Source organism: Podarcis muralis, chromosome 4 (assembly GCF_964188315.1).
Source record: "Podarcis muralis chromosome 4, rPodMur119.hap1.1, whole genome shotgun sequence".
Classification (NCBI taxonomy): domain Eukaryota; kingdom Metazoa; phylum Chordata; class Lepidosauria; order Squamata; family Lacertidae; genus Podarcis; species Podarcis muralis.
The window spans coordinates 55549088-55565043 of record NC_135658.1 but is presented as its reverse complement, the minus strand read 5'-3'; the positions used below and the strand labels follow the sequence as shown (position 1 = coordinate 55565043).

General features: G+C 40.4%; 1 protein-coding gene across 6 annotated transcripts in view; it reads left to right on the top strand.

Annotated features, from left to right (window-relative positions):
* The first annotated feature begins 618 nt into the window (after nt 1-618).
* The window catches only part of BRWD1 (bromodomain and WD repeat domain containing 1), a 44579-nt gene continuing 29241 nt past the window's right edge, over nt 619-15956 (top strand). For 2 of the 6 annotated variants that reach the window (XM_028727192.2, XM_028727191.2), the window contains exons 1-13: nt 638-937; nt 1161-1219; nt 1388-1417; nt 1611-1670; nt 5086-5236; nt 6557-6655; nt 8010-8170; nt 8991-9212; nt 10488-10588; nt 10922-10992; nt 11434-11534; nt 13035-13075; nt 15424-15522. In XM_028727192.2, coding sequence (XP_028583025.2) covers nt 781-937; nt 1161-1219; nt 1388-1417; nt 1611-1670; nt 5086-5236; nt 6557-6655; nt 8010-8170; nt 8991-9212; nt 10488-10588; nt 10922-10992; nt 11434-11534; nt 13035-13075; nt 15424-15522 — 1352 coding nt within the window. In that variant the 5' untranslated portion in view covers nt 638-780. Of the gene's footprint in view, nt 938-1160; nt 1220-1387; nt 1418-1610; nt 1671-5085; nt 5237-6556; nt 6656-8009; nt 8171-8990; nt 9213-10487; nt 10589-10921; nt 10993-11433; nt 11535-13034; nt 13076-15401; nt 15523-15956 lie in introns of those variants that run through there. The other 4 variants (XM_028727197.2, XM_028727193.2, XM_028727195.2 and 1 more) reach the window with 4 other exon arrangements.

The window sequence follows — 15956 nt, the reverse complement described above, 5'->3', positions numbered from 1 at the left end:
CCTACTGATTTTCGGCCGGACATTGTGAAAGACCCTGACCAGAAAAGACATATAGGGCGAACCAGGGGAGAAAACCTTGATAGATTCGCAGGGGATTATCTGTAGGAAAATGGCGCATTGTTTTTCCGGAAGAAGGTGCCTCTGTCAGCGCCGTCCTACATGTCTCTGGAAGTAAGCCCCACGGCACGTATGGACTTACTTCCAAGTAAGCATGAATAGGCTGGCGCTGCAGGAGGCAGCCAAGCGAGCGCTCTCACTTCCCTACGAGGGGCGGGAGGAGCCCTTCGCCGCTCGCTCCCATCCCTCCCCACTTTAATTCTCCACCAAGCCTCATCTCCAACTGCCAAGTCGAAAATGGCCGCATCTCCTTCCGCGCTCAGCCACCACAGCCTTTCACCACCACTCTGTCCTCACGTAAAGCAACCTCTTTACTACACAATGAGTGGCGTTTCATAAGCTTTCGGTCTCTGTGTGTTTTTTAAACTTTTAAACGCAACCATTTCGTTCGCTCCAAATGGGACTATTTCACCCCCCCCCCTTTTCCTTCCCTATAACTATCCACTCCGCCCCGCCTTTCCTCGGAGCTACGTCAGAGGCGCGCGGGGCGCCTCAGCAGTAATGGCAGCGGGGCTGGGCAGAGATTAATGTAGAGCGCGGCAGTGGCGGCGTCGAAGGGTGGTGCGCAGACGACGGACGTGCGCGCTCCCGCCCGCCGGACCTCTCCCTCATACATACAAATAGAGCGAAGGCGCGTGGGGGAGGGGAAGCGCTGATAGGATTATGTCGAGCCAGGCCTGGGCCGCCGCCGCGCCAGACAGAGCCCTCAGCCCTAATCTCCTCCTGGCAACAGCGGCCGCTGCGGATATGGCCGAGCCCTTGCCGGCCTCCAATTCTCCTTTGGGCGCCGGCAGCGGCCCTCTGCCGCTGATTGAATCAGGTAATGCGAAGAGTGAGCGCCGGCTTGGTGAGGAGAGCGAGAGGATGGAAGAGCCGGGCGAGGCGAGCGCTCGCCGTCTCCGCCGCCATCTTACTGAGCCTGGTTATGAGTTACAGTCACCTAAGGGGGATCCCCCAACCCGCCCCCCCCCGCCGCCGCCCTCCCCATCCCCCAACGAAGCCCGGCTTCGACTTCATCTCTCCTCTTTTTTTCCTTCTCGCAGAACTGTACTTCCTCATAGCTCGGTTCTTGAGCACTGGGCCTTGCAGGAGGACGGCGGAGGTGAGTTGTTCTTCGCCTGCACCCTCTGCACTGCCCCCACCCCACCCCCGCGAAGGGCGGCTTCATAGCGCCCCCCTTCACTTTGGTCAGAAGCGGCGCTTCAAAAAGCAAACGCGAACAGAAAACCTCCACCAGTGCCAAATACCAGCTTCTTTTTTCCCCCTACAGGTGCTAGTGCAGGAACTGGAACAGTACCAGGTCTGTGAGACTACTCATTTAAAAAAAAAAAATTCCTTTTATGCCACTCGCTTTTACCCCGCTTTTTTATAATCCCAATATCTTTTAGAGATGGAAACTATGCCATCTGTGCAAGCATTTGTAATAGCTTTCTTTTGTGCCCCGTTCGTTCCAATTCATCTGGCTTTTCTCTCCTTCCCCCTTTTAATTTTAGTTGCTCCCTAAAAGATTGGATTGGGAAGGAAGAGAACATTGCAGAAGTTATGAAGACTTGGTGAGACTTTTGTTGTTTAAAAAAAGGAAAAAACCCAGACAAGATTTGGATTGTTGGGGGGGGGGGGGAATCAACAGTATTTGCTTTTTCAAACTAATCGTGCTATTTTTCATGCTTTTAAAAGCCTGTGTTGTTTTATGGAAGGTATTTATTATTGTGCTAGTCAACAGAAGCCATAAATGGGGACTCTGGGAACAGAGGATGTTGTCATCTTACAGAGGAGGCGGGGTGTGTGTCATCAGGGCTTGTTAGGATAAAGCAGTCTGAAAAAGAACCTTTATTTCTTGGTTTCTACAGAAGATCTGCTAAATAACCTTAACCTGACAATATTTTATTGTTGGTTACCCCAAAATATGCTTTCCTCGGAAGATAAGAGCTGGCTTCCACTAGAGGGTTGAGTTGTTTAATGGCTTCAAATTTACATTGAACCGCTTGGATTAGGATTTAAATAAGTTCTGAAGATTCAGTATATTTTTAATGGATGCTGCTTATTCTCTTCACAACAAATAACAAGCTCCTCCATGTGGCCTTGGAAGCTGGTGGGGAAATGAGCAGGACTTGAAATGCTGCACTGTAGGGTCAGACTTTTGCATCTGCTTTGTTCTTCAGCAGCTCACCCTCCTCCCTCCAAATGTTAGATTGTTAAAAGCTTGCATTGCTTAAAAAAATTATTATATGCCACAATCCTAAATGTATTTTTTAAGTACCATGGATTGTAATGGACTTTCCTTCATTTAACATTCTTAGGTTTCCACTGAGTTTCATATGGGATTCTTTATTTTTGGAAGCTTAGATGTGAATTATAAGAGGAAACATTCCTCTTTTAGTTGAGAAAAATGCCACCGGAATTTTTAATGTGATGGTAATATGACATTTTCAGTTTTGTAGGATTTCTAAGTAGAGGTGCCTAAGATGAGCTCCCTGGTTCTCCAGAGGTGGTGAACATATGGCATAGAGGGTTACACTGGGAGAAAACTTACGTTACATTGATACAGGAAACAGTTTTTGCTGCATGAGCAGCCAAGCCTGAGTGAGGACTGCAACATATTATTGTGAAACATTGTGTTCCCCCTTTTTTTAAAAAAGGCTACTTTGCTTGCATAAAAAATTGACATTACTCTTTGTTTAGCTTAAAATGTTTTTAAACAATTCTGTTTTCATGTCTGTGAGTTTGGGTCTGAAAAGGAAATGATAGATATAATTCAGTCAGTTGAGAGAAATGGAAAAAGTTGTCATAGATTTTAAATACTAAAAATATATTCCTGCTGTACTACATTAAATGCTTACAGAAATATTAAATGGATACCTGCAAGGAAATTTTAGTTGAGTAAATGGAATATTTAGAGCAGGGGTGCCAACTTGAATAAAATATTGGGGAAGGGGCACAGGTAAGCCCTGCCCATCATAATCAGTTACAAGGCACAGTGCGCACACATCATTTGAATGGCAGTGCCCGTCAGTTGGGGCACAGGAGAGAAGAGACCTCTGCCCCTAGGAGTTAGCACCTATGGAGAGCAGTGTTTCCCATATGGCCCCCTGGGAGGCCCCAGGATATTCCAATGGTGCCCAGGTGAAAATCGCGTAAATGGGGGTTAGCAGCATGAGGATAGCCGTAGAGGGTAGTGAGAAGTGGAAGAAAAAAATATTTTTTAAAATAACCAGGCAATCAGGATTTTTTATTTATCTGCTTGGCCAAACACAAGCAGGTAAGGGGGTGGCCCACCAGGGGTTGAAATCCACCTCAGCCCCTAGCCGAGCGGGGTGGTCTTGTGCTGCTGACTTGCATCTAGTAAATAACTAAGTGTCTACTCAGGAGAAAGCCGCACTGAGTTCATTGGGCCTGGTAAGCTTGTGTGGGGCTATAGGCAGCCAGGGGTCCTCTGAACGATAAGATCTTTTTCAGACAGGTCAGTGAGGACCACTTGCTAAATAAAATTCTCCCATATATACAGAATTCCCTGTGCACCTTTTGGACAGTATCTGTAGGATTTCCCCTCTGTGTCAAATAATGGGTAAAATAAGTGTTGTTTACTTTTTACAATACATGGAAGATAGATCTCCTTCGGGAGGTTCTGGATTTTCCTTTCTTGGAGGTTTATAAGCAGAGGTAGGATGGCCATCTGTCATGGATGCATTAGCACCCATGTTTTTCTGCTTCAACAATATTTCATTATGTTCCTATCATTCTATGTAATTGTATTTTGTATAAATTATAAAAATTATAAATAAAACATGTTTTGTTTACAAACAAAACATTTAAATAACTGCTTTTCTACCGGTAGGATGGGGGGCGGGACATGGGCATAGCCAGGATTTTATTTAGGGTGCAGGCTTTGGTTGGGGGAGGCAGAACTTCAGATTTGTATTGATTTTTACTTATTGGGGGGCAGCTGCCCCCTGTCTCCCCCCCCAGCTATGCCCATGGGGTGCCACAGGAAGGAAACAAGGTGGGAAGGTGGCCATGGTAGGAAAAAGGTTGGGAAATACTGATCTAGAGAATTGCGCCTTGGAACAGGATTCAAGATATAACATCAGGATCTTTTTTTTTGGGGGGGGGTAAGTTATTTGAGAGAATAATGCATTGCTCTAGTTTAAAAGTAATGTGCATATAGTGTGTATTGTTTATATAATTGTGTGGTTTTGGTTTATCTTGTTCTTGTACTTACAATTTAACTTCATTAGATTCATGCTAGATGAAAAATGGGAGAGGTTATAGTAAAATTAATATTGATGTAATGAAGGTGGAAGGAGAAAGCATGGCTTAGTTACCGCAGGCCTGGTTGGTACCTCATTTAAGCCACAGTTGAAATAAACTATGGATCATAAAACAAAATTCCTGTTCACTGCAGCAGTGCTGAGGACTGGGGAGTAAAAAGTTGTACGTAGTTTGATCTTCAAGATATTTAAGTGAATGAGAAAGCTCATAGATTTAATAGTCCAAAGTTAAGTTGGACTTACAGTTTCAGTATAATACAAAACACTAGTTCATCTACTTGTTTGCCATTCAATTTTTAAAGTTTCTAAAGTAACTTATAACTACAGTAAATAGTAGCAAAGAAACTAGAATCGAAGTAAAATGCAAAACATTGGAATAAAAGCAACATTGAAATGATTTAGTTAGCAATTAAAAGCTTAGGTCTTTTCCAGAACAACATTAAAGTAAGCACTGGGAGAACATCCTGTGCACAGTCCCTTCTCCCTAGTTTGTGAGTATACCTGGAGGGGGCCTCCAAGGATTACTTTACTTATTAGGAGTTTGTCAAGTGATTTTAAGCAACAGTGAAATGAGGTCAAGTTTGTTTGTTTCTTTTTCTCACATAATTAACAAACTAATAATTCTAAAATGTTTAGTTTATGTAAATGTTATTTTTGTATTATGTTATGTTAACTTCTTTTAATCCTATTTGTGTGTTAGGTCTTGTCTAACAAACATGTGGCTCCTGATCACTTGCTGCAAATTTGCAGGCGGATTGGCCCTATACTGGATAAAGAGATTCCACCCAGCATTCCGAGAGTGAACTCTTTATTGGGTGCAGGCAAGCAGTCCTTACTGAGAACTGCAAAAGGTATATTTCGACTTTTTAATGTGGCTTGGTGTGTTCAATTCTAGTGACTATATATGAACCTTGCATTTGTACAAGTGTGTACTTAAACTTCCAAGACTAGGATGCATGAACTTGTCACCCATTTAATACATGCTGTCAGCACAGATCCAGCTTTGAGCTCCTCCTTTCACAGACATAGTGGTTATTGATATTTTGGTTTAGAGGTTTATTCTAGTGGTTCAAAAGAAAACCTTATGTAGAATACAGTTATCTGCTGCAAACACAGGGTGGTATACATTCAAAAATCAAGCAGATTTTTAAGACATTAATAGTTAATATAGGTTCTCCAGAGACAAGTGGAGGGAGAGAATTGTTACCTTCCTTTACATATGAAAAGAAAGGGGACCAGGTTTCAACAAAAGTGTCTTTGTAAGCTACCTTTCTAAGCCCTTAGTCATTCTGAGATAGCCACATCCCAAATGTTGTTGAACCATACTTCAAGAGGTAGCTCAGCCTGAGATTTCTGAAATTATGTTATCACCAAATGCATGACCATCAGTAGAAAGAAAACTTAAAGCTGCTTCACCCTAAGTGCAAGTAAGTTGCTGTAGTTGTAACAGTTTTTTTTGGGGGGGGGGGAATATGAGCAAGAAACCTATAAATACTTGGCTGAGAACCTGTGAAGTGAAACTGCTTTGTACTTTGCTTATGTTTCTCCTTGTATTACACAACTGCTCTTTCCTCATTTTTCTTCTCACTTAAGAACACAGAGTAGCTAACAATGCAAAACATCTTCGTATGGCAGCTCATTTGTGTATATGTTAGTTGCATCTCTAGGGACAGCTAATGGCCAAGAGCTTCCTAGTATACTAGGCACAACTGTTTCTTTTCATAAAGTGAAGAGGAAATATCAAGAATAAATATTCATAATTGGAGAAATGAGTAGAGAAATAGTTAAGGAACATAAAAACAGGAAAATGCAAAATTAACAAAGCGGGCACAGTGAATGTTCATTTTAGTGAATGATCAGGATACCGTATCCTGCAGTCAGGGGCTGGCGCTTGGGGCTTGTAAAACATAAAACTCTTGAAACCATTGTGCTGTAACTAATGCTTGATATAGAATGTCCCCAAAAGTACAGGAGTCCTTAGTTCAATATGTTATTGATAGAGCCATTGATTGAAGTTTTAAAATACTAAAGGTAGGTGTAACATGCTTCTAGTTAAACCAGGCCATTTTTAAAAAGTGAACTTTTAAAGCATTAAAGACTCTTAAATTTTGAAATGGTGTTGGAATAAATTTTCTGAGTAACTCTGCATTCAACTGAAATGCAATTTGCAGATTCCAGAAATCCCATTTGGAAAGGCTCAGTCATTGCTGCCCTTCATAGAGGAAGACCCCCAGAAATTCCTGTTAACTGTGACAAAGCACCAAGTTTTGGTAAGTTTATCTTTCGCTTATTAACCTACTATGTTCTCAGTTTTTTCACTTCTGGTTTCTTTGTTTTGTACTGGCTGTTTTGTTTTTTGTGCCCTGCCACAGTAGGGGTAAGAAACTGAAACTGTAAAATAAGGAAATAATTCACAGCATGAAAGATGGGAACAAACTATTACTATATGTTCACACTAATGCTTATATATTAAAATAGCTGGTATTAGTTATGCTGAACTTTACTTAAAAGTAAAATAATGGGAGAAGCAACTCCTACAGGGTACAACTCTTACAGCAAGCATTTTATCCTTTTCCCAGCTGTTTATATTATAATAGACTTCTGCAATACCACATAGCCATTTAAGGTGGACATTCCCCAGAGGCTCATGGAGGACAGCTTTAACACTGGGGTGGCTCCTCTCCTCTGACTGGGCAGCCAGGGTCACACGTAGATGCTTGCTGGAGGATTTCACATTCTCCTTTCTTTTGAGCTTGGCACTGACATAAATCAGTGCCTAATTTCAGCGACTTCCCCCTTATTTTTCTTGTTTTTCTTTTTCTTTCAATTTCCCCTTATTTTGAAGCTTCATTCCATTTTTGTTCTGGTGGATTCCCCCCCCCCCCCCAAATTTCAACAGGGGAGAAGGACAAAGGCAGGCTCAGCTGAACCTGGGAAAACTAGCCACACAGCTCTTTGAGGAAAAGTTCCCCCGAGCCCCAGGCTCTCTAGGGAGCAGGAAGAGCTGCACATCTGGTTACTGTGGTTCCAGCAGGCTCCTTCTTCCCAGCTGATGTGCATGGCAGTGCAGTAGCAGCAAAGGGCTTCCCACCTCCCATATCATGGGGGAATACATGCCTCCACAAAGTTTATGCCTTTGCAGGTGAAAGTGAAACATGAGTAGGGATTCCTGAGAAAAGTGGGTATGGCCTATTGCCTATTTTTAATCATGCCACAGCGCACATACAGAAATGGGTGCATCGTGCATGTAGGTGGCCTTTGCCACCTAGAAAGAAGGAAAGATGATGGATAAACATTCAGGAATTTTTATTAGTTGAAAAGCTATGAAAGGAGGATATTTGTGATAGCTCAGAGTATATTCCAGATCCTAACCCTAGTAGCATCTCCAGTTCAAAGGATCAAGTGGCAGGTGGTTCTGCCATGAGATCCCAGAGAGTTGCTGTGTCTGTAGACTGGGCTAGATAGACAAATAGTTTGACCTGGTGTAGGGCAGTTTCCTGTGTTACTGTTTTGAAGTTTTTTTAGAGTACTCCGACCAACATAATAACCTTAAATTCAGGTTTACATCGGCATGATGACTTTTTGAAAAATCCTTAATGAATGTTTGACTTATTTCTCTTCTAGTGGAAGTAAATTATGCAAAACAGTTGACCGGATGTACAAGATCCAGTTCTATATTCCAAGGCAACATGTATCAGCATATGAAGATGCACAGAAGAATTCTTGGTCACCTCTCGGCAGTTTACTGTGTGGTATTTGATAGGACTGGACACAGGATATTCACTGTGAGTTTCTGTGCATTCTGAAATTTTGTCCCCTGTAGGAAAAAGTTAACTGTAGCAGAACCACCCATCTTTGTTAACGTATTTTACATGCATTGAGAGGTAAACAACTACTTCTGTGACAATTGTTCACTTACTCTTTTGGTTGCTCTTGCTTTTTGATGTCTGTCCCTTGAAATTATTTATATTTTATTTCTCTAAAATAGATGTGTATTTTTGCTGAATTTATATTCTGTTCTGTTTAGAGTGGTTTTGTGTAGAATGGTCTACAGGTGTAATGTTTTTATAATTTTCAGTTTTACCCTAACCTTGGGACCTTATGGTGAAGGCTGGATTTAAAAAACTTACAAAATTAAAAATAATATTATAATTATTTATACACACGTAAAGAGAAATTTCTGCTTTTTTGGTGGATAACACTTCTGCTTTTTAAAAGTGGTTTTGCTCTTGAGTTACTGAGCACTCACAAACAGTAATCAGACATGTAATACATATTTTAGTGTGTTCTGTCACACAGCAATATTTTTGTCTACTTTCCAGTAAAGCAGCATGGTAAACTTCATGAATGATAAATGAATAGAAAAGAAGCACTACAACAAATACTGTTTCTCTTGCTCACTTGTTCTTTGTTTTAGCTAGACTGATTCATAGATGATAATAATCAGCAGTATTGCTACTAATTTATCTCAACTGAATTTTGGAATTCTTGATGCTTTTGTATGTGGGTCTTTATGTCTGTCTGTTTTGCTTATTTGTTTTTAAGCATATTTCAGACTTCTCTAATGTGCCTTTCAGCTTAAAATGTATTTTTCTCTCTCTTTAGGGGTCAGATGACTGTTTGGTTAAAATTTGGTCCACACACAATGGCCGGTTACTTGCTACACTGAGAGGCCATTCAGCAGAAATCTCTGATATGGCGGTAAACTATGAAAACACAATGATTGCTGCTGGCAGTTGTGATAAAATTATCAGAGTATGGTGCCTCAGAACATGTGCTCCGATTGCTGTTCTGCAAGGACACACAGGATCGATTACATCTTTGCAAGTAAGTTTTTAGCTAGCTGGATGTTGCTTGTTTTTGTGTGAAACATGTGCGCTAATGTATGCTCCAATGTTTTTAAAAGTTGAGCCTTTTTCTACTGTACTTTGGACACTAATTTATAAGTTTTCTGTAAAATGAGTCAAAAGCTGTTTATCCCACTGTGAATTATTGGAGATTCGGTAAACAACCTGTATTTTGTTTTGCTTGTATCTTCAAATAAAATTATACAGTGGTACCTTGGTTTATGAACTTAATCCATTCCAGAAGTCCATTCTTAAACCAAAGCCGTACTTAAACCGAGGCTCGCTTTCCCTAATGAGGCCTCCCGCCACCGGTGCCCTTCCACCGTTCAGTTTCCGTTTGTAGACCGAGGTAAAGTTCGCTAAACGGAACACTACTTCTGGTTTTGTGGAGTTTGTATACTGAATAGTTTGTAAACAGGGTGCTGTTCTTAAACCAAAGTACCACTGTACTTTTAAACATCGATGAATATAAGTTTGGGAAATCTGAGTGAAATTGTTTGCATATGAGCAGACTGTCAATTTTTGCAGCGTTCAGTACTAGATTAGTTTCCTCATAGAAGATTAAATGACAGGAAACTAATGCATATGTTATGCATCAGTTATGCAGCTTCCAGCTCAAAAGCTGTTGGCACAGTGGCAGTGCATGTGTTTTTCCAGGTGTTATAGCACATGTACCTGGTTTTTCCACAACTCCCAGCTGTGTGTATTCAGTAGCAGTGACACATGTACTACCGATTGATGTGTAAAGAAGTCCTTTATAGTGGCTGATAATACAAAAGCGTCCATTATGAGACTTAAGTAGTCAGTTCTAAGGTACAGTATTCACTGTCTCCTCTTGTACTAGTATTGTATTATCATGGTTTCATTTTTGTTTAGTTTTACTTTCTGATATTTTGCTCAGTTTTATTCATGCTCAGCTTTATTCAGTCACATTGTACATCATTATACTATGTCTTATTCTCATAGTATAACATTAGCATTGTATAAATTATGCATGGTGTATGTGTATTAATGCCAAGTAAATATATGTAATAGAAAAGTCTGACAGGTTATCAGTTTATATCATGCTTGCTTTAAGTGAAATTTAACATTTGATGTTCAATAAAAATACTTTTGAATATTTTGTAGAAGATGCATGCAAAGGAAACTTGGCTTAAAAACTGAAAATAAATTTTAGACAGTGAATGTCACTGCATATTGTTATCTTGTTTCCTTTAAGATGCACAGTAACTTTCAATTGGTTTTAAACTTACAGTTTAGTCCATTGGCCAAAGACTCAGTGCGCTACATGGCTTCCACAGGTGTTGATGGAACAATTTGCTTCTGGCAGTGGGATACCATGTCTATGAAATTCAAGTATGTAACCATCTTTAAGTTCTCATAATGCAAAGCATTTTAGTTCTGTCAGATCAAATTTTATATTGTGACATAGAAAATAAAGTGTGAGCTTCAAAACAGGTAATAGTCTATTGTTATCCTTTTCTTGAAAATATAAAGCAGTATAGAAATGAAATAAATAATACTGTTGAAGTAAGCAAAATAAAAATGATACTGCAACATATAGATGCATGAAGAAATTTGAAGCAGGCTGTATTTTCTAATATGTTGTATTTTCTAAAATGAATATATTTGTGGAATTCACTGTACTTTGTAAAAATGTATTTTTAAAACCTGTTTTTGTTTCTAAAGTAATCGGCCACTGAAATTCACCGAAAAACCTAGACCTGGAGTTCAAATGCTTTGTTCTTCATTTAGTGTTGGTAAGTATACATGCTAATGAAGCAGGTTGTTCTGTCTTCAGTTGAGAAACCTTAAAGATTTTTATTTTACCTTTGCTAAAGCATGTAAATTAAAAGTATTACTTCTTACTGTGATGGTAACGTACCTTCTTCATATATTATACAGAATTCAGACTGTATGGCACTTTACAAATTAAAAAGGTTTTAATTGAAGTAGAATACCTTTTTAGTTGTTAAGCGTTGATGGCTATGCATTCATCATCATCTAGACATAGACTTTCAGTGTTATAATAAGTAGTTATATCAGTTCTAGAAATAATGAGTTGGGTCCAGATTAAGCTGGTTGGACTTCAGTCATTTTGCAATCAGTGGGACTTAAGTGCAACTAACCCATTTGGATCCAATCCATATTTTTAGAGCTTGCTGCCTGTTAGCTTTCTAAACTACTGTTTAAATTTTCAGGTGGGATGTTCTTAGCAACTGGAAGTACTGACCATGTTATCAGAATGTATTACTTTGGTTCTGAAACACCTGAAAAAGTTGCAGAGCTAGAGAGCCATGCTGTAAGTAATTCAGTGTTAAATTTAAATAAACTTCTCTTTTAATTTATATATATATACACACACACACACACATTGAAAGAAGCTGTTGTAAAATCTGACTGATGCAGACTTAAGACCTGATCTTAAAATCCAGGTTACTGCTGTTGACATAATTAGGAGGTAGAACAAATTGTACTGTTAACAGATTGGTTCTGTTAAAGGTTATGTGTGAACGTAAAACCTTAATCATAGCACAGTGGCCACCTTTTATACGTTCAGAATCTCAGCTTCATAAGTCAGGAAACGCAAGCTTCATGTACCCTTGCATGCAATGGCAGAAAAGCCGGAAAACCAAAGTTTAACTATAGCTTTCCATTGTGTCTGAACCAGGAAACAATGGTTAATTGCTTTTAAACAAGGCAGGATCGGGAAGCCATAATTTAAATTTGGAATATTATGTGTACCACTGGAAGCACCATTTCAAAAAGGATTATTTATTATTTAGTTTCTTAAATGTCTTATAAATATGTATACATTATAATGTTAAAATATTCATAAAGTATTCCACTCTAAGAGAGGGTACATAATTCACTGTACAACATACGCAACCATAAGTAACCAGCACTAATCTTAAAACAATAAGCAAAGCACAATATTAGACAGCAAATGTAACAGCATGCAAATACCTGAATGAAGTCTTGACCTGAAAAAAAATCTAGAGTTGGTGCCACATGAGCCTCAGACAGGAAAGATGTTTATAGCTTGAGTGCTACCATAGAGAAGGCCTCCTCACATAATGTACAACTCCTAAAGGTGAGATACAAAGGAGAGCCTCCCTGGAAGGTGTTAATGCAGGCTGAACAGTGTACTGAGACACAGTCCAAATTCCACACCGTTTAGGGCTTTATAAATCATCAGCAACACTTTGAAATTAGACCAGAAAAGTATTTGTAGCCAGTGCATTTATTTTAAAACCTGTGTTGTAAGGCCTCTATATGTCTTCCCACTTAGCAGCCTGGCCCCCATATGCTGTAGCAACTGCAGCTTTTGTGTTGTTTTCAAAGGCCGTCCCATGTAGAAAGCGTTACAGTAATCCAGTTAATGCAAGGTTACCATTGTGTGGTTCACTGGGGCACAAGAGCAGAAGGTGGTAATTACTCTCGTGCCTAGATTGCAGTTTCCAGACAAATCTGGCTGACCACTTTGGGAAACAGGATGCTGGGGTCAATTAATGGATATTTGGACTAATGTAACAGGGCTCTTAAATTCTTGACCCTACTCATAATTCAGCTGGAGAATAATCAATTCTTTCCTATACATGGACAGTCCCAGTTGTTGGCATCCATCTGTCCCGGGAGACAATGGAGGAGTGTGCCTTCCCGGGGTGAATTCAAAACACTGGAGAGTTACAGTCCATCTTTAGAATTAATATTCCTTTAATCACAAAACAGGAGTGGAGTGACTTAAGCATTTAATGGGCATTGTTTGCGTTCTATTGTAACACAACTTTCTCTCTTGTAGGACAAAGTTGACAGCATTCAGTTTTCTAATAATGATGACAGGTATGTTACACTGAGAGATGCTGAGTGGAAAAACCAGTAAACTGGAGAGTCCTAAGAAAATCTAGCAATACTGTAAAACAGAAAAACAGTTTAGACCAGTATGGAACAGAAATCAAATTGGAGTTGAACTCTCACCAGCCCATCTAGCATGGCCAGTGGTCAGGTATAATAAATTTTTGAGCCCAACATCAGGAGTGTACAGGTTTCCCATCTTAGTTACAATGCAGACTTACATATAGACTAATGTAGAATTTTTAGTCCATTTCTTTCTCTGCACCAGTTCATAAAAAATTGCCTTATGCTTAACTGGATGTTGCTAAACTCCTGGTTTCTTCACACTGAAGGCTCATTTTTTTTCTTCATAGCATGGTCTGATTTTTACATTCTAAATCTTGAGGAATGTTATATTTCAAGGCTTTTGGTAGCTTAAAGACAGCATAATTGACCTAATAATGTTCTGGTTAATTGCTATAAATGGCTGATAAATTCCATGAAATGTTTTCCCCCTTTTTCTTTGTTTTCCTACAAGTCAAAGATAGCAATTTTGGAAGGAAGTAGAGGAGCATGAGGGACGCGGGTGGCACTGTGGGTAAAAGCCTCAGCACCTAGGGCTTGCCGATCGAAAGGTCGGCGGTTTCAAATCCCTGCGGCGGGGGGCGCTCCCGCTGCTCGGTCCCAGCGCCTGCCAACCTAGCAGTTCGAAAGCACCCCCGGGTGCAAGTAGATAAATAGGGACCGCTTACTGGCGGGAAGGTAAACGGCGTTTCCGTGTGCTGCGCTGGCTCGCCAGATGCAGCTTTGTCACGCTGGCCACGTGACCCGGAAAGTGTCTCTGGACAGCGCTGGCCCCCGGCCTCTTGAGTGAGATGGGCGCACAACCCCAGAGTCTGTCAAGACTGGCCCGTACGGGCAGGGGTACCTTTACCTTTACCTTTTAGAGGAGCATGACTTGAATGTCATTCACACAAAGTTACTTTTAGTGTAAGACAGGGTTAGGGAGCCTGTGACCCACTAGATGTAGGGCTCTAGTTCCTATCATCCCAGACCATTGTGTTGTGAGGATGGTGGTGATGGGAGATGTAGTGGCATCCGCCCTGTGGAACTCCTTCCCACCAGATGTCAAAGAGAAAAACAACTACCAGATTTTAGAAGACATCTGAAGGCAGCCCTGTTTAGGGAAGCTTTTAATGTTTAACAGGTTATTGTATTTTGGTGTTCTGTCGGAAGCCGCCCAGAGTGGCTGGGGAAACCCGGCCAGATGGGCGGGGTATAAATTATTATTATTATTATTATTATTATTATTATTGCCCAGCAAGATCTGGAGGGTCACAGTTTTCCTGCCCTGGTTCAGGAAATAGTATGTGCATGAAGTCTTTTGATCACATATACTAGATTGGTGTAGGAAAGCACTGGATGTGCAGTTCTAAAAAGTCTAGAGATGCACTGTTTGACCTTTATTTAGTTTAGGGGTGAGGAGCCTTGGACATGGGAAGTGAATTCATCCCTCCAGGCCTCTCACCCTTGCAACTCCCTTCAGGCCATACTGCTACCCCATCAACAGTCATTACCAGACTGTTTTGCACCCTCCTTTAGTGTTTTTGCCAGCAATTGCCATCACTTCCCTCAGTGCAGAAACGTATGAACTTGATGCTCTTCTCTGACACCCATGCTTAGGCCCCACTCAGGAATTTTCTTTTGCTTGAGAGAAAGAGAAATCATACAAGTGAGATCTTTTGAGTGATTTCATGGAGCAAGTGGCTTGTTCATCTCTTAATGGGGCGTGGGGTTACCCTTCTCCTGAGAGTTGCCACTGCCAACCTATGAATGAGGATGGAAATAATTTATAAAGTAGTGGATGAGGAAACATCATGGATTAGAAAGACCAGTGGGATTTTTGTGATTATGCCCTCTGGTACAGAAGACTTTCACTTTTTTTTTTTTAAACTGCTCATGGCAACTGTTTTGGGCTGGTACCCACAACACACTTATCTATGGGCACCTCAGATTTTTTTTATCAAAACAAAGCGCAGAAAAAGATAATCCATTGAGTAGGGTGTTAGGAGGGTGTTGTATACATTTTGTTGTAATACAGCACTCCTTTACTCTGGAATGTGGTGGGGAGTTAAATTCACTTCCAGATTTTCTGATTGCAAAGGTGACTCTCTCCTATGTCCTTGGGAAATGTGTTTGAACTGGTTGGAGGCAGCCTTTGGAGAATAGTGTTCTCCAGTCATACCATTTTTGTATATGCAGCATGCATATTTAAAACTTCTGAAAGGTGCCTCTTAAATCTGAACACTATGCTTATCTTTTATATGTCACATAGTATCTTTTAAACTTATGCCAAGGTTCATAAGTGGCAGCAGAGATGGAACAGCCCGAATATGGCGCTTCCAACAAGCTGAGTGGAAGAGTGTTTTGTTGGACATGGCTGACAGGCTATCTGGGTATGTGTAGTGTATTTCATTTATATGGGGTATTAGCATTAAGTGACTATGAAATTTACTATATTATTGTAAAATATAGTTACCTTGTTTAGTCGAATGAAAGCTTCTAAGTAGGGTGGGAGTGTAAAGCTTGTTTTTGTTGGAAAACAGTCATGAGTATGCTTAGCTGCTCTACTGGTAAAGTGGTATATCTTGCAAGGAAGTTTTAGTCTTTAAACTGCTAGTGTGAAGTAGGAACACCCATCAAAGAAAAGGGAAGAACCACCCGTCTTCTGCTTGCTAATTTTCTTCATTTTCTGGCATCCTTTATGCTAATCTGACACAAGCTTGAAAGCGCTGTTACTACTTCATTCACTTTCCAGAGCAAGGAGTGCCTGTCATTTTCTAGCACACCAGGGTAATTGATGCTGCTGCTCCTGCTCTAAAATGTTTGT